We start from the raw sequence: 18,035 nt of genomic DNA on the forward strand, positions 1-18,035 counted from the left end.
AAAGACATAATATAGGCGTTAATTGATGCAATCCAGAAAATAACAACTTGAGGGATCACTGAGAAATTAAATTTTTCGAATTCATCTGTTTATGACCATTTAAAAGGGTCGAAAGGTTTAATCTCAAAGCTCGACATATGTTCTCATTTTTATTACGGAAAGAAATTAGTACAATTGCGTTAACGCTTGTGATTTGCTTTTCAAACGTCAAAAAAATTATCCATTTTTGAAGAGCGTCATCACTGGTAGCAAAAATCAATTATTTTCATTCAAAAAAATTTTTTTTATCGTTATTTATATGAAAATTTACTAATAATTGTTTTATTATACCTTTAATATGTTGCTACATAAGTAAATCGATAATGTTAAAATTAATGGGTGAATTTTTCACAATTATACAGTTTCACAATTATACAGGTTTAAAGCAGCTTGACTACTAGAAATAAAAATTCATTATTAAAAAATAAAGAATCGTGCATTTATAACAAACAGAATAACTTCCCTCCTCCGTTATTCTTTTTTAGCAAATTCTGTAAAAAATAAAAAAAAGGATTGTTGTTGTTAATTTACGTCGCACTAAAGCTGCACAATGGGCTATTGGCGACGGTCTGGGAAACATCCCTGAGGATGATCCGAAGACATACCATCACAATTTTGATCCTCTGCAGAGGGGATGGCACCCCCGCTCCGGTAGCCCGACGGCCTGCACGCGAAGTCGAGCACTTTACGGCAGAACAGTTTAGCGAAGACCAATACCGCACACCCTCGGTCTCTACGCAGACTGATCCAAGTGGTCACCCACCCGCACACTGACAGCAGCCAGTGAGGCTTGACTTCGGTGATTTGCTGAGAACCGTGTCTTAACGGTCAGTCCATTGCGGGACAAAAAAAAGGAAGAAAAAATTCCTAAAAGTGGCAAACCTGCTCAAGATTCAGGCAGCCTATTGGCTTACTTTCGGGCGTCTAAGACCCTTGAGCAAATGAAGTGAAACGAATTCACCTTTGGAAGTAACAAGTATGATTCAACAACAGGTAAAAAATATCTGTTCCAGAAAATATTAGCCATGTTAGCTTGCTAGGACTACACTAGCGCAAGTTAGCATAGCAGGAATATAAACAAACCTGTGATCGAGTGTTACGTTCATATTAGAATTTAGAGGTAATTCATTTTCTATTAATGTTATATGTTTTATAAAATATTTTCAATTGATCCATTCATGATAACTGACTTGAATGTTAACTTGCCGGTACAAAATTTTACGCTCTTGCAATGTTTCGGGTGTCGATTTAGATTATATTTTCTAGGATCCCTTTTTGTGAAAAATAGAGATCATTTTTGTGAAAATATCTTGATTAAAATCATTCAAATTAAGCTATCACTATTTTTTATTCCATCCCCAATTTTGTTTGTAAATATCTTGACATTATTTGATTAATAGTTCTTCCAGCTCCTTTCTTTAGGTTTTTCAAATTCTGATATTTTGGATACAATATTGGGGGGAAATTTCCGTATTGTGATATGTCATGCCAAGTACTATCTCCTAAGCGCAAAATGGATTTGAACCACAACATATCAACACTTAATCTACACATATTTGACCAGACTTAAAGTTTCTTGATTGAATGTATGAAATATCGCTGTTAGGAAGGAAATAAATTAAAACTTTATTATAATTAAACAAAATTGTATACACCAATTTTTATGTATAACAAACACAAAGAATACGAATATATTTTTTACATTTGCAGGGTATTTCCATTGTACATATTCCGCAAACATATTTCTTCTAATTATTATTATTTCTATAATTATCCCTATAATTATTATTTCTTCTAAGAACTTACACTGTCTTGATTGCTTCAAAATTTTTCTGGGTAAAAACTAATAGTTAGTTAGAAATGAAGTAAAGCTATCAAAATAAAATATAAGCTACTTACCGAAACATTTAGTTTTTGTCACTTTTTCTAACATAAAAATGCCAATCTAAAATTTTGGGTACTTTCTTGAAATTTAAATTCAAAGTTATATGCTACAGTCTTTGCAGAAATGTGCAACTAATCGAATGCAATACGTTGAGCACGCATTACATCGTTATTTTTGATCCGATAACCTTATAAAGCAATAAATTGTTCTCCCGGTTAAATGACCGGTTGTGGTAGGAATAGGTATACGAGAAGTATTATTCGAAACAAACAAAATACAAAAAAATTATAATAATTGAATATTAACTGTATATAATTGTTAGAAAAAGTCATGTAGTCAAATGTGCAAAAACGATAAGATGATAAGTACATTTTCGATGTAAAAGTTCTTAAACAGTCCTTTGGCTAGTTTATGGTTTGTTTAGTGTAAAATATCCTCATTATTTTTTAAATAAAAGAAAAAAAATGGGATTTCCGCTAATTCTTAGCAACTTCTGCTTCTGGGCAGCGGCCCGCATGAAACTTGAAGAAACATCTCAGAAAAGGACAAACTCAAAAGGTATAAGTAGCCACCCCGGGAAAGCACCTCTTCTTCTTTTTTTTTAAAATTGCAAGTTTAAAATCTATTTGGCATCTAGGCTATTGTAGTTGACAACTCAGATCACTCTACGGAAATATCCAGGAAAAAAAGTTTTTTTTCTGAAATTTTCAGTTTATTTTTGTTCAGAACTCCCTTTTTAAATTAATCCAAATCTTTTTAACTATCGATAATAAATTACTTGTCTTACTATTCAAAATTATGAGTTAACATTAAGAAATTTTAAATTTGAGAAGTTCATTTAATGTCAATCATAAATGGAAAATATTACAGACCATTTATAGCTGTCGGTAAAATAAAGTTTTTGTATTTTGATGACAATAAAAATTCCTAAAATTCCCTGTTTGTAAAATATTTAGTATATTATGCAATAGTTATCGAGAAATTAATATTATTTCGCAAAATCTATTGGATTTTTTCCTTTACGTGTTGGCAGATGTGGTAATTTGAAATATTAATTTTTATATTTGATGTAAAAATTTTTTTTAAAAAAAGCGAGGGGTATCAAGTTGCTGGAAATTTTCTAAAAATTGTGGGAAGAATTTGATTTAAATGTTTGGGTGATGTAACTAGTGAAAGACATTTAGATAGTGTTATTTACTTCTTAACAGACAAATAGAAGAAAGAAATGGATTTTCAACATAGAGCCGGAGGGAAGACCGGCACTGGTGGAGTTGCATCATGGTCAGAGACTAACAGAGATAGGCGGGAGCGTCTCAGACAACTTGCCTTGGAAACAATAGATTTGAACAAAGATCCTTATTTTATGAAAAACCATTTGGGTATGATTGCATCATTTTGTTTAAAAGTTATCTTTGTTTTTAATGATTATAAACTAATCTTTGATTTTTATGAAATAAAGTGTTGTATAAGAATATATTATAATAATTTAATATATGAACTGAATTTTATTTTGATTTGCTTATTGTGCTTAATTTATGTTAATTTTCAATTTCAAATTCTCTTCAAAGTGAATTACATTTTTTTCTTGTTTTTTTCTGAATAAGGAATCTTTGACTATTTCAGGGCTTGTAGTTGTTCTGATAAAAAATATTTTGCCCTGATTTTCAGCTTTTTGTCCTGACATTGTTTTTTGTGTGCATTTAGAACATAATATTTTCTATAGACCAGAAAGATTTCTAGGACGAATTTTTTTTTTTTAAAAAGCATCTTAATTAATTAATAAAACCATTAAAAATTAAAAAAGAATTGATATTTCAAACTGAGTAACCGTCCATTAATCATCATATACATGGTTCGTTTATAGCCTTTCTGGACACAGTTCATTGTTTCAAACTTTTTGGAAATTTAAATATTATATTGAAAAAGTACTTACATTATAATTTTTTATGATGATGAATTCAGGGATCATGCGCTTATTTATTATTTTCAGCAAATGCAGCAATAAATCTTGTATGTTGGAATTTCTTAGTTTCCCAATTATTGATCTCTCTCTCTCTTTCATCATATCATAAAGTTATCATATAAAATTTTTGAATAGTGGAATAAGGGATCATTCAATAAATTACTTTTGTGTACAAAAAATTATTAAAATTCATTTGATTAATGAAGTCTTGAACCTGATTCCAAATCTTAAATATTGTTCTGAAGAACATTTACTTGTTGATATTGATTATTCTTTTTACTGCAACACTAATGTAAAAAAAATCTATACGTTGTTTTTTATTATGCATTATTCAGTGCTTCTTTAATACATTATTCTAGAAACTGTTAGAACCTTCTGTTTTGAACAAAGTAAATCTGATATTAAAAAAATAATTTTTTATTGTTCTTATGTGATAAAATTTGTGTTTGTGTTACCTAAGTTGAGCAAATTATAATTTTTGCTTTTTCAAACCACTCATTTTGGATGAAGTAAAAACATTTGTAAATTTTATAGCCAGGATTTTTTAATATGCTTCTAAATATTTTTAAAAATCTTCTTCTTATTTTAATTTGTAATTCAATACTTTTGTTTTGTACAACTTGATAAAACTCTGGCAGTAATATTTAATGTTCCTTCAAACATAAAAAGAGTCCTATATAAAATTTTGATAAAGTTGCGGCCCACCATTTGACTTGTGTTTTTAATTGCGGCCCCCGACCTCATGTAAGTTGGAAACCCCTGATTTATATATACTACTACTATCTCAAAAATATCTTGATTTTTCTTTGGTCTACTATGAAGCCTGCTATCTAAAAGAATTAATATATTAGAATACTTTGGTTGCTGTTTCAAGGTATCCGACTGCGACTGGAATCTATAAATTTTTTTTTTAAAACAGCCTCAAATGGAAATTTACAAAAAAAAAAAAAAAAAAAAAAAAAATTCAGAATAAAGGCAACTTTGAGATTAAAAACTGCAATTTTTTTTTCAAGTTACGTTAACTGCTCTTTAAAAATTTCTACTGTATGAATACCTAAATATTTTATTTATTTATTTTAATTCGGAATTTTTTACTTAAAACTTGATTTAAAAAAAAAATCATGCTTAAACTTTTAGTTTAAAAGATAGCTAACATTATAGACAATTTACATACAGTGTTTTAAGGAATTCTTAAATAAACTTTTTTATAATATGTGTTAGCGTAAAATAATTTTTCAAATTTATTGTTTTTCAAAAATACATTAAAGATTGTGAAAATTCTATAAGAGTTTTCTCACAAAAAAAATATTTAAAGATTCATTTCTGAAAAATGTATTTGTCTTAAATATAATTCATCCAAATAAAAAGATTAAAATACTCTAAGCCCAGCAAAAAATATTATAGTTTCATTTTTGGCCAGTTTGATTCTCTGTCAGCATATGAAAAAACTATGACTTAATTTTTAAAAATTTGAGAAAAATAATTTAAAAGGTTTTCAAAAGCTAATGAAATAAAGTTCGAATATAGATTTAAAAAAAGCTAAAAGTTTTCGTCGAAATTACAGACTTTCACGCAGTCAAATACCTTAAATAACACATTAAGTAAAATTGAGTCAAATTTTAATAAAATGCTAACAAAAGAAAAAAAAATTAAATGTTCTTACAAAAGTATGCAAAATGATACCTGAATGTGCTCACAATGCTCCAACCCTAAATAATAGCATTTCTTTGTAAGAAACATAACTTATTTAATGAGTGGTTAGACATAAACATGTGATGATATAGCAGGGTTCGCCAAGTGGGCCCACTTTGAAAAAACCCGCCCAGGTTTTATTGGGCGGGCCCACCTTGAAAAAACCCACTTGGAACGATAAGTGGGTTTTTTCAAAAAAATAATTTTTTTTTTACTAAAACTTATTGTTTTGCATTTACTTTTATATAATTTATAGTGCAGCATAAATATGTCATGATTTATATGATTAAGTTTTTAATATTAGTAAAGTAAAAGAAACTGGAATCTTCATGTAATTTTATAATAGGTATCTACTATTGAAAACTTCAAGTGGGTTTTTTCAAAAAGTAATATTTTAATGATATTAAATCAAATAAAAATTTTAATAATTTACCCTGAAAAGATCAATTTTTCAAATATAGTTGCATGCTTTATATATTAATAAACAGGTTATTATTATTAATTCATATGTTTAAAAAAATTGAAAAGAAATTTTTTTTTCTTTTTTTACCAAGTGATACATTAACAAATTTAAACAGTTTTATTTTCTGGCTTTAAAAAAAAAAAGCTAAAACTTTTTATAAGAGAACTTTTTAAAATTATTTATCTAAAAATGAAATCATTTTCCTAGGGTTAATTATTTGAAAACAAATGGGACAAGTAACTGATACTCTTTATAATTATTCGTAGTTTTAATTTCACTTTCTATTAACCTTATTATAAAAACATGTAAGACCATTAAATATTTATTTCAGTTTTTTATTTAACTCAAGTCAGATGAAATTTTAGTTTTTACTGATTATAAATATTTACAGATTATAATTTTATAATAGGTAATATCCATATGTTTAATAAATATAGTAAATAAATGTGTGTGAAAACAAAAAGATTAATAAACTTGTTCCTTTTATATTACTGCATTTTATAATTCCTAATTTAAAAAATTATGAAACATAATGCACTTAATAAAGAAGATTCAAATAGGTAGTGATATTGCGTTATTTAAACTTAATATAAAATACATATAACCAGGGTTCCCCAAGTGGGCCCACTTTGAAAAAACCCACTTGGTGTTTTTTTACAAATTGGTTTTTTTAAATTTGATTAAAAAAGAAGTAGCTCCTAATACTATCATTGGACGCATCGTTGAAGTTAACAAATATTTTAGAAATGTGCATCAAGCACATGGATGGGCAAATGAAAAAAACTGCTTGATGACCCAATGACACTAGGTGGAATTCATATTATGAGCATGTAAAAACTTTTGCCAATAATTACCATAAATATGAAGAGATTGTTCTTGAACATCAAAATGAATCTAATAATAATATGTCAAAAATATTAAATAATGTTGCGCTTTACCAATAAACTATCAATTGGGAAAAACAGATATCAATTGTTTCTTAAGCTTTAAAAAAGCTTCAATCAGAAAACATTTCAATTTCAGAAGCTGTTGAAATATGAATTAACTTACTATCGTGTGATGAATTAGAACCCCATAAACATTTTGTAAAAAGATTCAATCAGGCTGTTCAGCCACATCATTTATTAGCATATGCGTCCTGGATCCCGAAACAAGGGGACAATTTTTAAATGATCAACAAGACCAATTAGCAGAAAACTGTCTTTCTAAGCATCATCCAGAATTTCTGCCACGTGTTATGGCATTCAAAATTTCCGATCCTGAATACTTTCCAAAATCAATGATGCTTGAGTGCAAAAAATAGTGGAAAATCATGGGAAAAAAAAAATAAGTAAATAAATAAATAAATAAAATTCCTAGCTTCCACAAAATTTCTGTCAATTCTTTTTTATTTGAACTCAGCACCAGCATCCTCTGTCTCTATCGAAAGACACTTTTCAAGTTTCGGTTTGGTGCAGAGTAAACTTCGAAATAGATTAGGAATAGATAAAGCTACAAAACTCGTAAAAGTGTATCACCATCTAAGAGAGAAATGTAGACCCTTTGAATCTGTTGTATGATAATAATAATAAAGGAAAAAATTGGACCTTTTTTTTTAAGTTAACTCTTAACATCCGCTGACAATTTTTAACTATTTGGAGAAAGTTTATCACAATTAAAAATTAAAATATTACTTTTAAGATTTTTTAAATATTATTTTTAAGATTTCATTTGGATACAATTTATTTTGTTTCTTTTAATCATGTTTAAAATAATGAAAGCAAACAAAAAAAAAATTCTATTAAGTGATACATTAAACAACAATAAACAAATTTAAAGTTTTATTTTCTGATTTTAAAAAAATAAGCTATAACTTTTTATATATGCTTTTTTTATAATTTTAAGATTAATTTGTCTTTTGAAACTATAAAGTTAAAATGTATCTAAAAATGCATGTATTTATCTAAATATTTGAAAAAAGGGGCAAATAACTGATACTCTTTATAATTAAACGTAATTTTAATCTCACTTTCTGTTAATCGTATTATAAAAACATGGAAGACCATTAAATATTTATTCCAGTTTAATTTTATTACAGGTAAAAGTCAGATGAAATTTTAGTGTTTACTTATACAACTCTATTTAATAAATAAAAATATTTTCACAGTAAAATTTATGAGCACTAAATGAAAAAACCCAATTTTCCCCGGGTTTTTTCAAATAAAGCCCAATTTCCCCCGGGTTTTTTCAATAAAACCCAGGTGCGTTGGGTTTTTTCAAAAATCCGTTTATTTAGTACGTAAAGTAAACCAAGCATTAATTGATTTTTTGGATGATAGAAATTTATATTGCATTCACACACATCTTGCTGAAGCAATTTATGAAAAATTATTTTGAAAAAACTTTTTACCAAGTTTTCTGTAAGTATTTTTGAAAATTAAGCATTTAATGCTTATCTTTTCTCTATTGTTTTCAAAGCTTCTGAAATTTTTTTTAAATAAATTATGCATCCAACTGATTATATTGATTCCAAATCTTTTAGTTTTTGACCAAGTCCAAATTTTTTGTAAAACAGTTGTAAATAATGATGTTGATTTTGAAGTGAAGAATTATTACATGTTTAGGCTTGTAGCTCTTTTATTTAATCATTGTTATTTATTCAGGTTCTTATGAATGCAAGCTTTGCCTAACCTTGCATAACAATGAAGGTTCCTACTTGGCTCATACTCAAGGGAAGAAACACCAGGCTAATCTAGCTAGACGAGCTGCAAAGGAGGCAAAAGAATCACCTCAACAACCAGCACCTGCAAAGCCACGCGTCGACATAAAGAAGTTTGTTAAGATTGGTCGCCCTGGTTACCGTGTTACAAAACAAAGAGAAAGAGACACCGGACAACAGAGTTTGCTATTCCAAATAGATTATCCTGAGATAGGTGAAGGTATTGCTCCTCGCCATCGTTTCATGTCCGCTTACGAGCAGAAGGTAGAGCCACCCGATCGTCGCTGGCAATATTTATTATTTGCCGCCGAACCTTACGAGACCATATCGTTCAAAGTCCCCAGTCGAGAAGTGGACAAAAGTGAGGGGAAATTTTGGGTTTTGTGGAACAAGGAAACAAAACAGTTTTTCTTGCAGTTTAGTTTCAAAGTTGAACCAAAAATAATTAAATTGCCTCCTCCACCCTCTGCTCCCCAACCTCAACGTAGTAATGTTCCACCTCAGGATATGCATCCTCCACCTCCTTCCATGATGCCGCCACCTCCAAGATCTATGGGAATGCCACCGCCCAGTGGCATGCCACCTAATTTTCCATCAATGCCTCCACCTCCAATGGCTCAGTTCCAGATGCCATCTAGGCCTTCTATGGCAATGAATTTTGTGCCACCACCTCCACCTCCCATGATGCGTCCTTCTGGACCGCCACCGCCCCCCATTTCTTCAGTGCGTACTACAGTTAATGTTGCACCACCACCAGCTCCTCCTAAGTTCGTTCCTCCGCCTCCTCCGGCACCACCCACTGCATCGTCTAATGTTGCAGGAAATCCACCCATGCCACCTCCTGCCCAAGTGGAATCGCCACCCTTGTCACCGCCTTCTCCTCCACTGTCAGATGGGCAATAGAACAGTGCTTTTACTTTTTAGGCTATTGAATTTACAACTGACCATTTTAACAATATTCATTGTATATCTGCCCTAAAAACATGCATTATTTCATTTGTAATAAAAATAAATATTTTGATGAATTTCATTTACCTGTTTTTATTAGAAAGTTTTGAAATTCTTTAAAAAAGTGAGTGTACAAAGAGAAACCTTTATTACTTGGGAAATAGGCAAGGTTACTAAGGTTTAATTTTTTAAATGTTGTCTGAAAATATTAAAGTTAAAACAGGGTTCAGTGAAAATGGAATTAGGGTCTAATATTATTGCAGACCGAGCTTATCTTAAAAGTACTCTTCCGACAGGAATCTTCCCTCAAATTAAATTAAATGCCTTTTATTATAGGAAAATAAAAAGGACCAGGAGGTCGTTAGTTCGATCCCAGCCGGCTGAAGCCTAATGTTGTAAATAGTTACTTGTGCACATTAAATCTGTCAGGTCACAAAGTCCTCTAAGTTCCCATAACGAATCAATACAATACGTTTGGGGGTACTGAATTCTCGTTCTTTGGTTCATGTCAAAATTACAATCTGTATATGAATTAATGGGTACACCCTTTTAAAACGGGCTGTGACGTGTGTGTGGCTGAAGGTATGTTCTTGGCCATAGATGGCATCAGTGAAAAAAGGGAAACGCACCCTCTACCTTAAATTCGCTTGGTTTCACCCAGCAGGTTTGCTGGTAATCGGCATGTGGCGTTAGGAACTACATAAGAAAATAATACCTGTTCCAGTTATAAATGTTTGTCCTGATCTGAGTGCTAAATTTCTAGCTATTTAAGATGAAATCATATTTGCAGTTAAAAAAACTACAGTAATTTTAAGAGGCGTTACTCCTGCATATTTTGAGATTTGGAAAAGATTTTGGTCCGAAAAATCAGGAAATTTCTTAAAAATCACCAAAAAAGGTGTTTAGATGTGCTCTTTACCTCCCAATAACATAGTAGAATTATTATTAAATTCTACTATGAATTGGGATATTTTGATCTAATAAAGCGGGAAATTTCGTAAAAATTCTTAACTTTTCCAAAAACTGTCGTTAACTATGCTCATTATAAATAACAAAAAAAAGTTTTTTTTTTCCCTCCAAGATGTGCTCTTTACTAATGATTATTTAAAAAGGGAAATTATTCTGGCAGCATCTTCAAATTATTTTGCACCTCGGATTTTTAATGTAAAAACAAATAATGGAGGAAAAATAGCTAGTAGAAAAAAAAATAAAGAACAATTGAAAATTACAGATAAAATGATTAAGAAAGGATTTTTGTAACTTATCTATGAAAAATAAAAAATAGTTCCTTTTAAAAAAATATTTATACCTAAAAAAAGAATCTTAATTTGTCTGTAAAGTACTTGTGATGGTAAGGCAATGAACTTCATAAGAAGAAACTTAAAATATGCCCAAATTAAAGGACCATAAATTACAATTCTATTAATTTCTTTCTTAAAATGAAGGGATTTTATTTTAATATAACATCATCCTCTACTTGTTGAATATGTTTTTCTTCATTGGGATAATGCACTATCTGGCCTATAATAGTGTGTGTGTGGGGGGGTGTTTCTCGTGGTTTGGCCTGGCTCCGCTAGTTCCTGTGGCTGGAAGACTGAATTCTGAGATGTATGTGGACAATACATCACTTCCAACTCTATGGCAATATTTCGAGGAAGGCCCATTTCTTTTCCAGAAGGATAATTGCTCTATTCACACATCGAGGCTTGCACAGACGTGGTTTGACGAAATGAGTGTTTATAAACTGAACTGGCCTTCTCAGAGTCCCACCTTCGGGACGAATTAGAGGGCAGATTACGTAGCCAGCCAAATTGGCCATCCTCACTTCAGCTGTTATGGAAGTCAATTCCTATGGCCATCTATCAAAAACAGGTGGAAAGTCTTCACAGACGTGTGCATCAGGCTGTCATCGATGCAAAAGGGGGATCTAATCAACACCTCCTAGAAAAGAGCAGGCCTCAGCACGGGTTGCCATAAATATCCTCTAGTAGTCCAAACGTAATGAGATACTTTGTATTTTCAACCACTGCGCTGCTTATTACCCCGAACCAGGGCCGGCTTATGCATGTCGCGCCCCCCCTACCGTCTTCTAACTTCCTAATATATTTTTTCGCTAACACAACACTTTATTCATAATTACGCTGTTTTTTACTACATAGGTATATTATCACATTATTCAATAAAAATATTGAATCAAAAGAAAAGAATATAAGTAATTAATATATGCATTTAAAAAAATTCATGCAATAAGCTTAAATATTAACTCTTCTAACTTTTTTTGTTACAAAATCGTTCAAGACATCCTGAAAGTTAACCTTTTCCAATACATCATTTTCAATTGCCATTATGGCCAATGAATTTAAAAGGTTTTGAGACATAGTTGAACGAAGACAGTTTTTAATTAATTTCAATTTGGAAAATTTCCGTTCACCAGTGGCGTTTGTAATCAGTAGACTTCTATATATTTGCAAAGCTGTCATTACATTCGGGAAAGTTGATTGTGCCATGTTACCAATAGTCAGTTTGTAAGACTCTTCGGCAGGCACAATTTTCTTTCCGGCGTCTTCTAATTGTAAGATGAAGTATTTATACTGCACCATTTTGTCTATAAACTCAGGCTCAATGTCCTCAAAATAATGTTCCTTAAACTTTGTGCAAGCCTGTTTAATTTCAGCGTCGGATTTTGACACAATACAACGTATGTATTTAGCGGATCGGGGAATTCCCCAGTCTTGCGACGAAAGAACCAGTACTGCCAACCTTATTTTTACATACTCTTTGGTAGCTTGGCCATAGAATATACATACCTATGGTAGGTACCAGACAATGGCGCCGGCAGAATAATATTAAAGGGGGTGCAACCCTCTAACAAAATACCCCCTCCCCTTCCCCCCAAATTAAAATGTTCTGTTATTGCATTTTGTTTTGCTATTACATATACTTTCATCAGTTAATTTTTTTCAAGATACATTTCTTCATTGTTAACAAGATATTTAAAAAAAAAGTACGAATTTCTTGTACTTGCAAATTTTGCCACGAGAAACTGTATTGATAGCGATGGCATAGCTACTGACTTTGAAACACCAATAACTACAAACAATAGTTTCGTATACTAACGTGTTTGTGCACGCTTAACTTTGGTATTTATTGTGTTGATGAAGTTTTACAGTTGTGAAAAGTCAGTTTGTTTTATACAACTTTCTCAAACTAAATAACTAATGGAAAATATAATATTATTTATATTTTATTAAATGAAATTTAACAATATAGCTTAGATATCTGCCAAGTTTGAACATGCTCAGTGTGCATAATAAAAGAATCAAAGATGACTCAGAATTCATTGAGAAAGTTTAAAGCAGATTTGGACGGCAAACAAGACGATTATAATTCTTGTTTGATGAAACAATTTTTAAATTGTTATGTATTAATTATTTGCTTTTGAATAAAAATATTTTTAATAAAAATCTTTAATAACAAAATTGTTTTTCTGCATCGCTATAATTGTTTAAAAGAAAAGCGAGGGGCACTTGCACCCCGCTGCCGGCGCCCTTGGTACCAGAACAGTAAGTGTGCATTCACAACGTAGAATTTTGAGCGTTTTTCAAGCGTGTTGTGTTAAAAAAGCTGCTCTTGCTGTATAGTCATCTGATTAGTCGGCGTTAAAATTACCGCGATAAAATTGCTTGCGATTATATTACTGCGTTATATATGAACTAACTACCATAATATTAATATCTAATTTGGAATGCGTTCAGAAATGTACTAAAATAGCGTCGATGTAATTTACAGAGCAAGACAATCGTAATTGAAATTTCGAATTAAATTTTTACTGTTTAAGAAACATTGTCAATTTTTTTCTCTGTAGCACAGGGCCCCTGAACGTGGCGGGGCCCCTAGGCAGTTGCCTACAGTGCCTAATGGATAAAACGGCCCGGAATATATATACGTCAATTCCTACTTAGGTCAGAATTTTTTTTTTATTTTAGTTACTTTTTATTAAATAATTAAAAAATTTTCTCCCATATAAAACTAACATTAATGAATTAATATTTGAAAAAAATTTATTAACATCAAGTGTCATCCACAAGTTTAAAAAAACGTATTTGAAGTTGAATGGATGAATAAAAAGTATTTTATTATCGATTGAAAATTTAAACAAGATATTTAAATATATATAGGTAGAGTGTGAACTAACAGTAGGAATTAAAAGAAAAAAAATGAGCGTGGTATCAGACAACTATAAAAGTATACATTTGGTGACGTGGAACACACGTGCTACCACGTCATGTTCTTTATTGGAATTTATCTGACAACGAATATAAAATAAACAAATATTTAAATGTGCGCAATAAACTAGTTTATTGTTCAAACAGAGCTGCAAGTTTAGAAATTATCACTGATGTTATCTTCAAAATATGTGAAAACTGAATCCACTTATAGTAAAATTAAAACGTCTTACGCTTAACCCACCAGAAAATTCAATTTCGTTTTTCGCTTATCTCTATTTAGTGAATGAATTAATATTTGAAAAGAAACTGTATTAACATCAAGTGTCATTCACTAGAAGTTTAAAAAAATTTATTTGAATTTGAGTGGATGAATAAAAAGTATTTTATTAACGATTGAAAATTTGAACAAGAGAAGGAGTGAACTAATAATAGGAATTAAAAAAAGTAATAACAGTGTATTTTTATTATAATTATTGTTTCGAATTAATGTCTACTAATATATATATATATATATATATATATATATATATATATATATATATATATATATATATATATATATATATATATATATATATATATATATATATATATATATATTTTTTTTTTTTTTTTTTTTTTTTTTTTTTTTTTTTCTAAAAAAAATAAAAGATGCAGTGTAGAAGTCGCAATATTAATCACTTTGATGACAAAATTTTTATTTTAATCTCTTAAATACATAAACCATAAAAATAATTACACATATTGCTTTATTGCACATATGTATCTCACATAGTGATTGCATGACATTGTTCACAATCATTAAAATATTGCATGCCATTGTTCTCAATCATCTACTTCCTGGAAGTGGAAAAATGCTTTTTAAAGAAAAATGGGGACAGAGAGGGACATTTTTTTTTTTTAAATGAAATTATAATTTTACCGAATTACTAAATAATTTTTTACATAAACATTCAATTTAAAACATCTTTATTAAAAAAAAAAATAATAATAATAGCAACTGGATTTTAACAATTTTCCGTTTAGTGCAAATTTTTGGGAGAATATTTTTGAATGACATAGCCAATAAATATGGTTCGATGTTACGGAACTAAATTCTTTCTTGTGAGGCGGAATATTGAAAACTTAATCCTTTAATATAATCCCCTAGTAAAATTAAGATATAATGCTAGATATTGCTAGTTTTGAACTGCAATATTTCATTTTTAACTGTGTCTAGGAATGAATGGTTAACCGAATGTAAACAATAACAAGTTTCGGAAAACCGGAAGAAATTTAGAACACTCCCAATGTATCCCTCCGCTTATGAGGCGATGTGTGAACAGGCTTAATGTTCTAAGAAAGTTTTGATGAAAGTTTGGATTGGAGATTGATCGTTCTCTGATTCAGGTCATGGTCAATGTGGATGTATGAATGGGTCCGCCCAGAGTTGGCCGTTGATTACAGTAATCGATTACAACTGTAATTGATTACAGATAATTACAGCTATGTAATCAATTACTTGTAATCACGATTACAAGTAATCAATTACTTGTAATCGTGATTACAACTTTCAAAAAATTTTGATTACAGCTGTAATCATGATTACAATTTTGATTACAGTAATCAATTACTTGTAATCACGATTACAAGTAATCAATTACTTGTAATCGTGATTACAACTTTCAAAAAATTTTGATTACAGCTGTAATCATGATTACAATTTTGATTACAGTAATCAATTACTTGTAATCATGATTACAAGTAATTGCGATTACAAGTAATCACAACAAAAACGATTACAAGTAATTATGATTACAAGTAATCAAAATATATGATTACATGTAATCATGATTACATGTAATTTGATTACATGTAATTGTGATTACTTGTAATCAGACTATACGATTACAAGTTATTACGATTGTATACTATAGTCAAATTTTTTATGTAAGTATTCATGTGTTTACATATTTTTATGTACATAGAATGTACGCACGCATGAACGTACAATTTGCGATTCCTATACATACAATGTATGCACAAACGTTGTTTGTACGTACAATATTCATAATTATATTGTAATATACTTAATGCAATGCGCATATGCTTAGTACATATAATTATGCATTTATGATACATGTACGCATTTATGTTAGTTTGTACCAAAAGGCAATGTTTTGTATCTTTGTATACATAGACTATGTATGTATGAACGTATATGAAAATAATGTTTATGCGTTTGCATGCTTTTATGTACTTAAGTGCATATATTGTATAAATTTACGATGATAGCACGTATATACAATGTACGTTTGAGTATAAAATTGTACGTATTTGCGTACAATATGCAAAAATGTTATTTAAAGGTACAATATATGCACATAGTTGCGTAAATAAAATGCGTACATGTATACATGCATATTTATATGTACATCGATATATGTGTACGCAAAGTATGTACTTATGTACAACTTACGTATGTACTTGTATAACTACATACTTTGTTAATACTTATGCGCATGTAATGCATGGATGTACAAAAAAATAGTTATATGCACAATGTATGCATGTGCATACAACGTATACATGTACATAATTACAAGTAATGCACAAATACGTGCGTACATTTAAATATATGTAATTACAATATACACATACATTGTGCATACATTAAAAAAATTTATATGAGTAAAGTTATTAAAATTTGTTTTAAAATTATTCTAAGGTATATGAAACTCGACCTCATATTTTTTAGAAAGCAAACGATAATTTTATTTGGAATTTCTAAATATTAATTCCCAACATAAAATTTACCGTTTTTCTTACCATTTAAAACATTTCTATGAATCATCCATTATGTTATAAAAAAATAAATCTGTATTGTCAAACATTTCATGAAAGTACCTGAAAATAATTTTTTATTCAGAGAATTTCAAAATGATATAGAACAATTAAAGCTGAAAACTAAATTTAAATATCGTTTGATTTTGTCATTTAAATTGCTTGAGTCATTAAAAGTTAACTTACATGCATTTTATTTATTGCATTGTACACATATTTAGACATAAATGTAATGTACATATGTATACGTGCAATGTATGTACGCATGTACAATGCATGTACATACATTCATGTATTGTACGTGCATATATAGTACATATGGATATGCATACATGGAACATACGTGTATTGTACATGTGTGGATACATTCATTGCACATATATACATTGCACCATATGCATAGATAGGGATAGCATGCATGTACACATGTAAAATTTGTACGAAAGAATTATGCCCAATATATTTATGCACATACGTACTGTATATGTACACACATATGTGCATTATATGTTTATTTCATCATATGTACATTATATGAATATACATCTGTACGCTATATGTATATACATCTGTACGCTATAAGTATATACATCTGTACAATATATGCATCTCAAATGTGTGTATGTACGTACGTTATGCATGTCGAATACATGTATGAATATATGTGAAATATAAATACGCCCAATGTACGTACAATAGTTCACAAATGTATTATGCATATTTGGATACTTACATTGAGCATGAACATATTATGTACATGTACATAGATACACTGGACATGCATATCATGTACATGTATACATACATATATTGTACATCCTACAGATATACCTATATTGTACATGCATACATATATTGTACTGTTCATAAATAAATTGCACATACATGCATGGGACATACATTGTACAGACAATGTCTGTATGTTCGTACAAACACAAGTACTTGTATATACATGCGTACATGAACATAGATATACATTTTACATACACAAATATTTGCATAAAATGCATATATTCATTGTGTATAAATGTACATGCCTACATTGTTTGCACATACATACGTAATTATTATCTATATACATACGTACATATATTTTTTACCTACAATATAAGTGTATGTACATGTGTGTGATACTAAAATGTCTGAACATATGCACTAGATAAAATCATATGTACATACATTTCAGTTACATTCATTTGTACGTATACAAATACGTACAAAATGCAGTACATGTTAATACGTGCAAAATGTATCATTATAAAATACATTCTACTATCTACTGTAAAATATAATCA

General features: G+C 29.7%; 2 protein-coding genes across 2 annotated transcripts in view; both read left to right on the top strand.

Moving 5' to 3' along the window:
• The window catches only part of LOC147816631 (uncharacterized), a 232,610-nt gene that overhangs the window by 190,874 nt on the left and 23,701 nt on the right, over positions 1-18,035 (top strand). The window lies entirely within an intron of this gene.
• Sf3a2 (splicing factor 3a subunit 2) lies at positions 952-9,770 on the top strand. Its single transcript, XM_016071114.4, has 3 exons — positions 952-1,159; positions 3,133-3,303; positions 8,685-9,770. The coding sequence occupies exons 2-3, from the start codon at positions 3,150-3,152 to the stop codon at positions 9,641-9,643; spliced, it is 1,113 nt and encodes a 370-aa protein (XP_015926600.2). The 5' UTR covers positions 952-1,159; positions 3,133-3,149; the 3' UTR covers positions 9,644-9,770.

The sequence above is a fragment of the Parasteatoda tepidariorum genome, chromosome 1, assembly GCF_982258835.1.
Source record: "Parasteatoda tepidariorum strain Cologne lab strain chromosome 1, Ptep-v5.0, whole genome shotgun sequence".
NCBI classification, from domain to species: Eukaryota; Metazoa; Arthropoda; class Arachnida; order Araneae; family Theridiidae; genus Parasteatoda; species Parasteatoda tepidariorum.

Excerpts from the sequence above, each read along its gene's own strand:
- Sf3a2 (XM_016071114.4), top strand. The coding sequence starts at position 3,150 with ATGGATTTTCAACATAGAGCCGGAGGGAAGACCGGCACTGGTGGAGTT. Across the intron at positions 3,304-8,684 it reads TTTTATGAAAAACCATTTGG|GTTCTTATGAATGCAAGCTT; the intron begins GTATGATTGCAT and ends TTATTTATTCAG.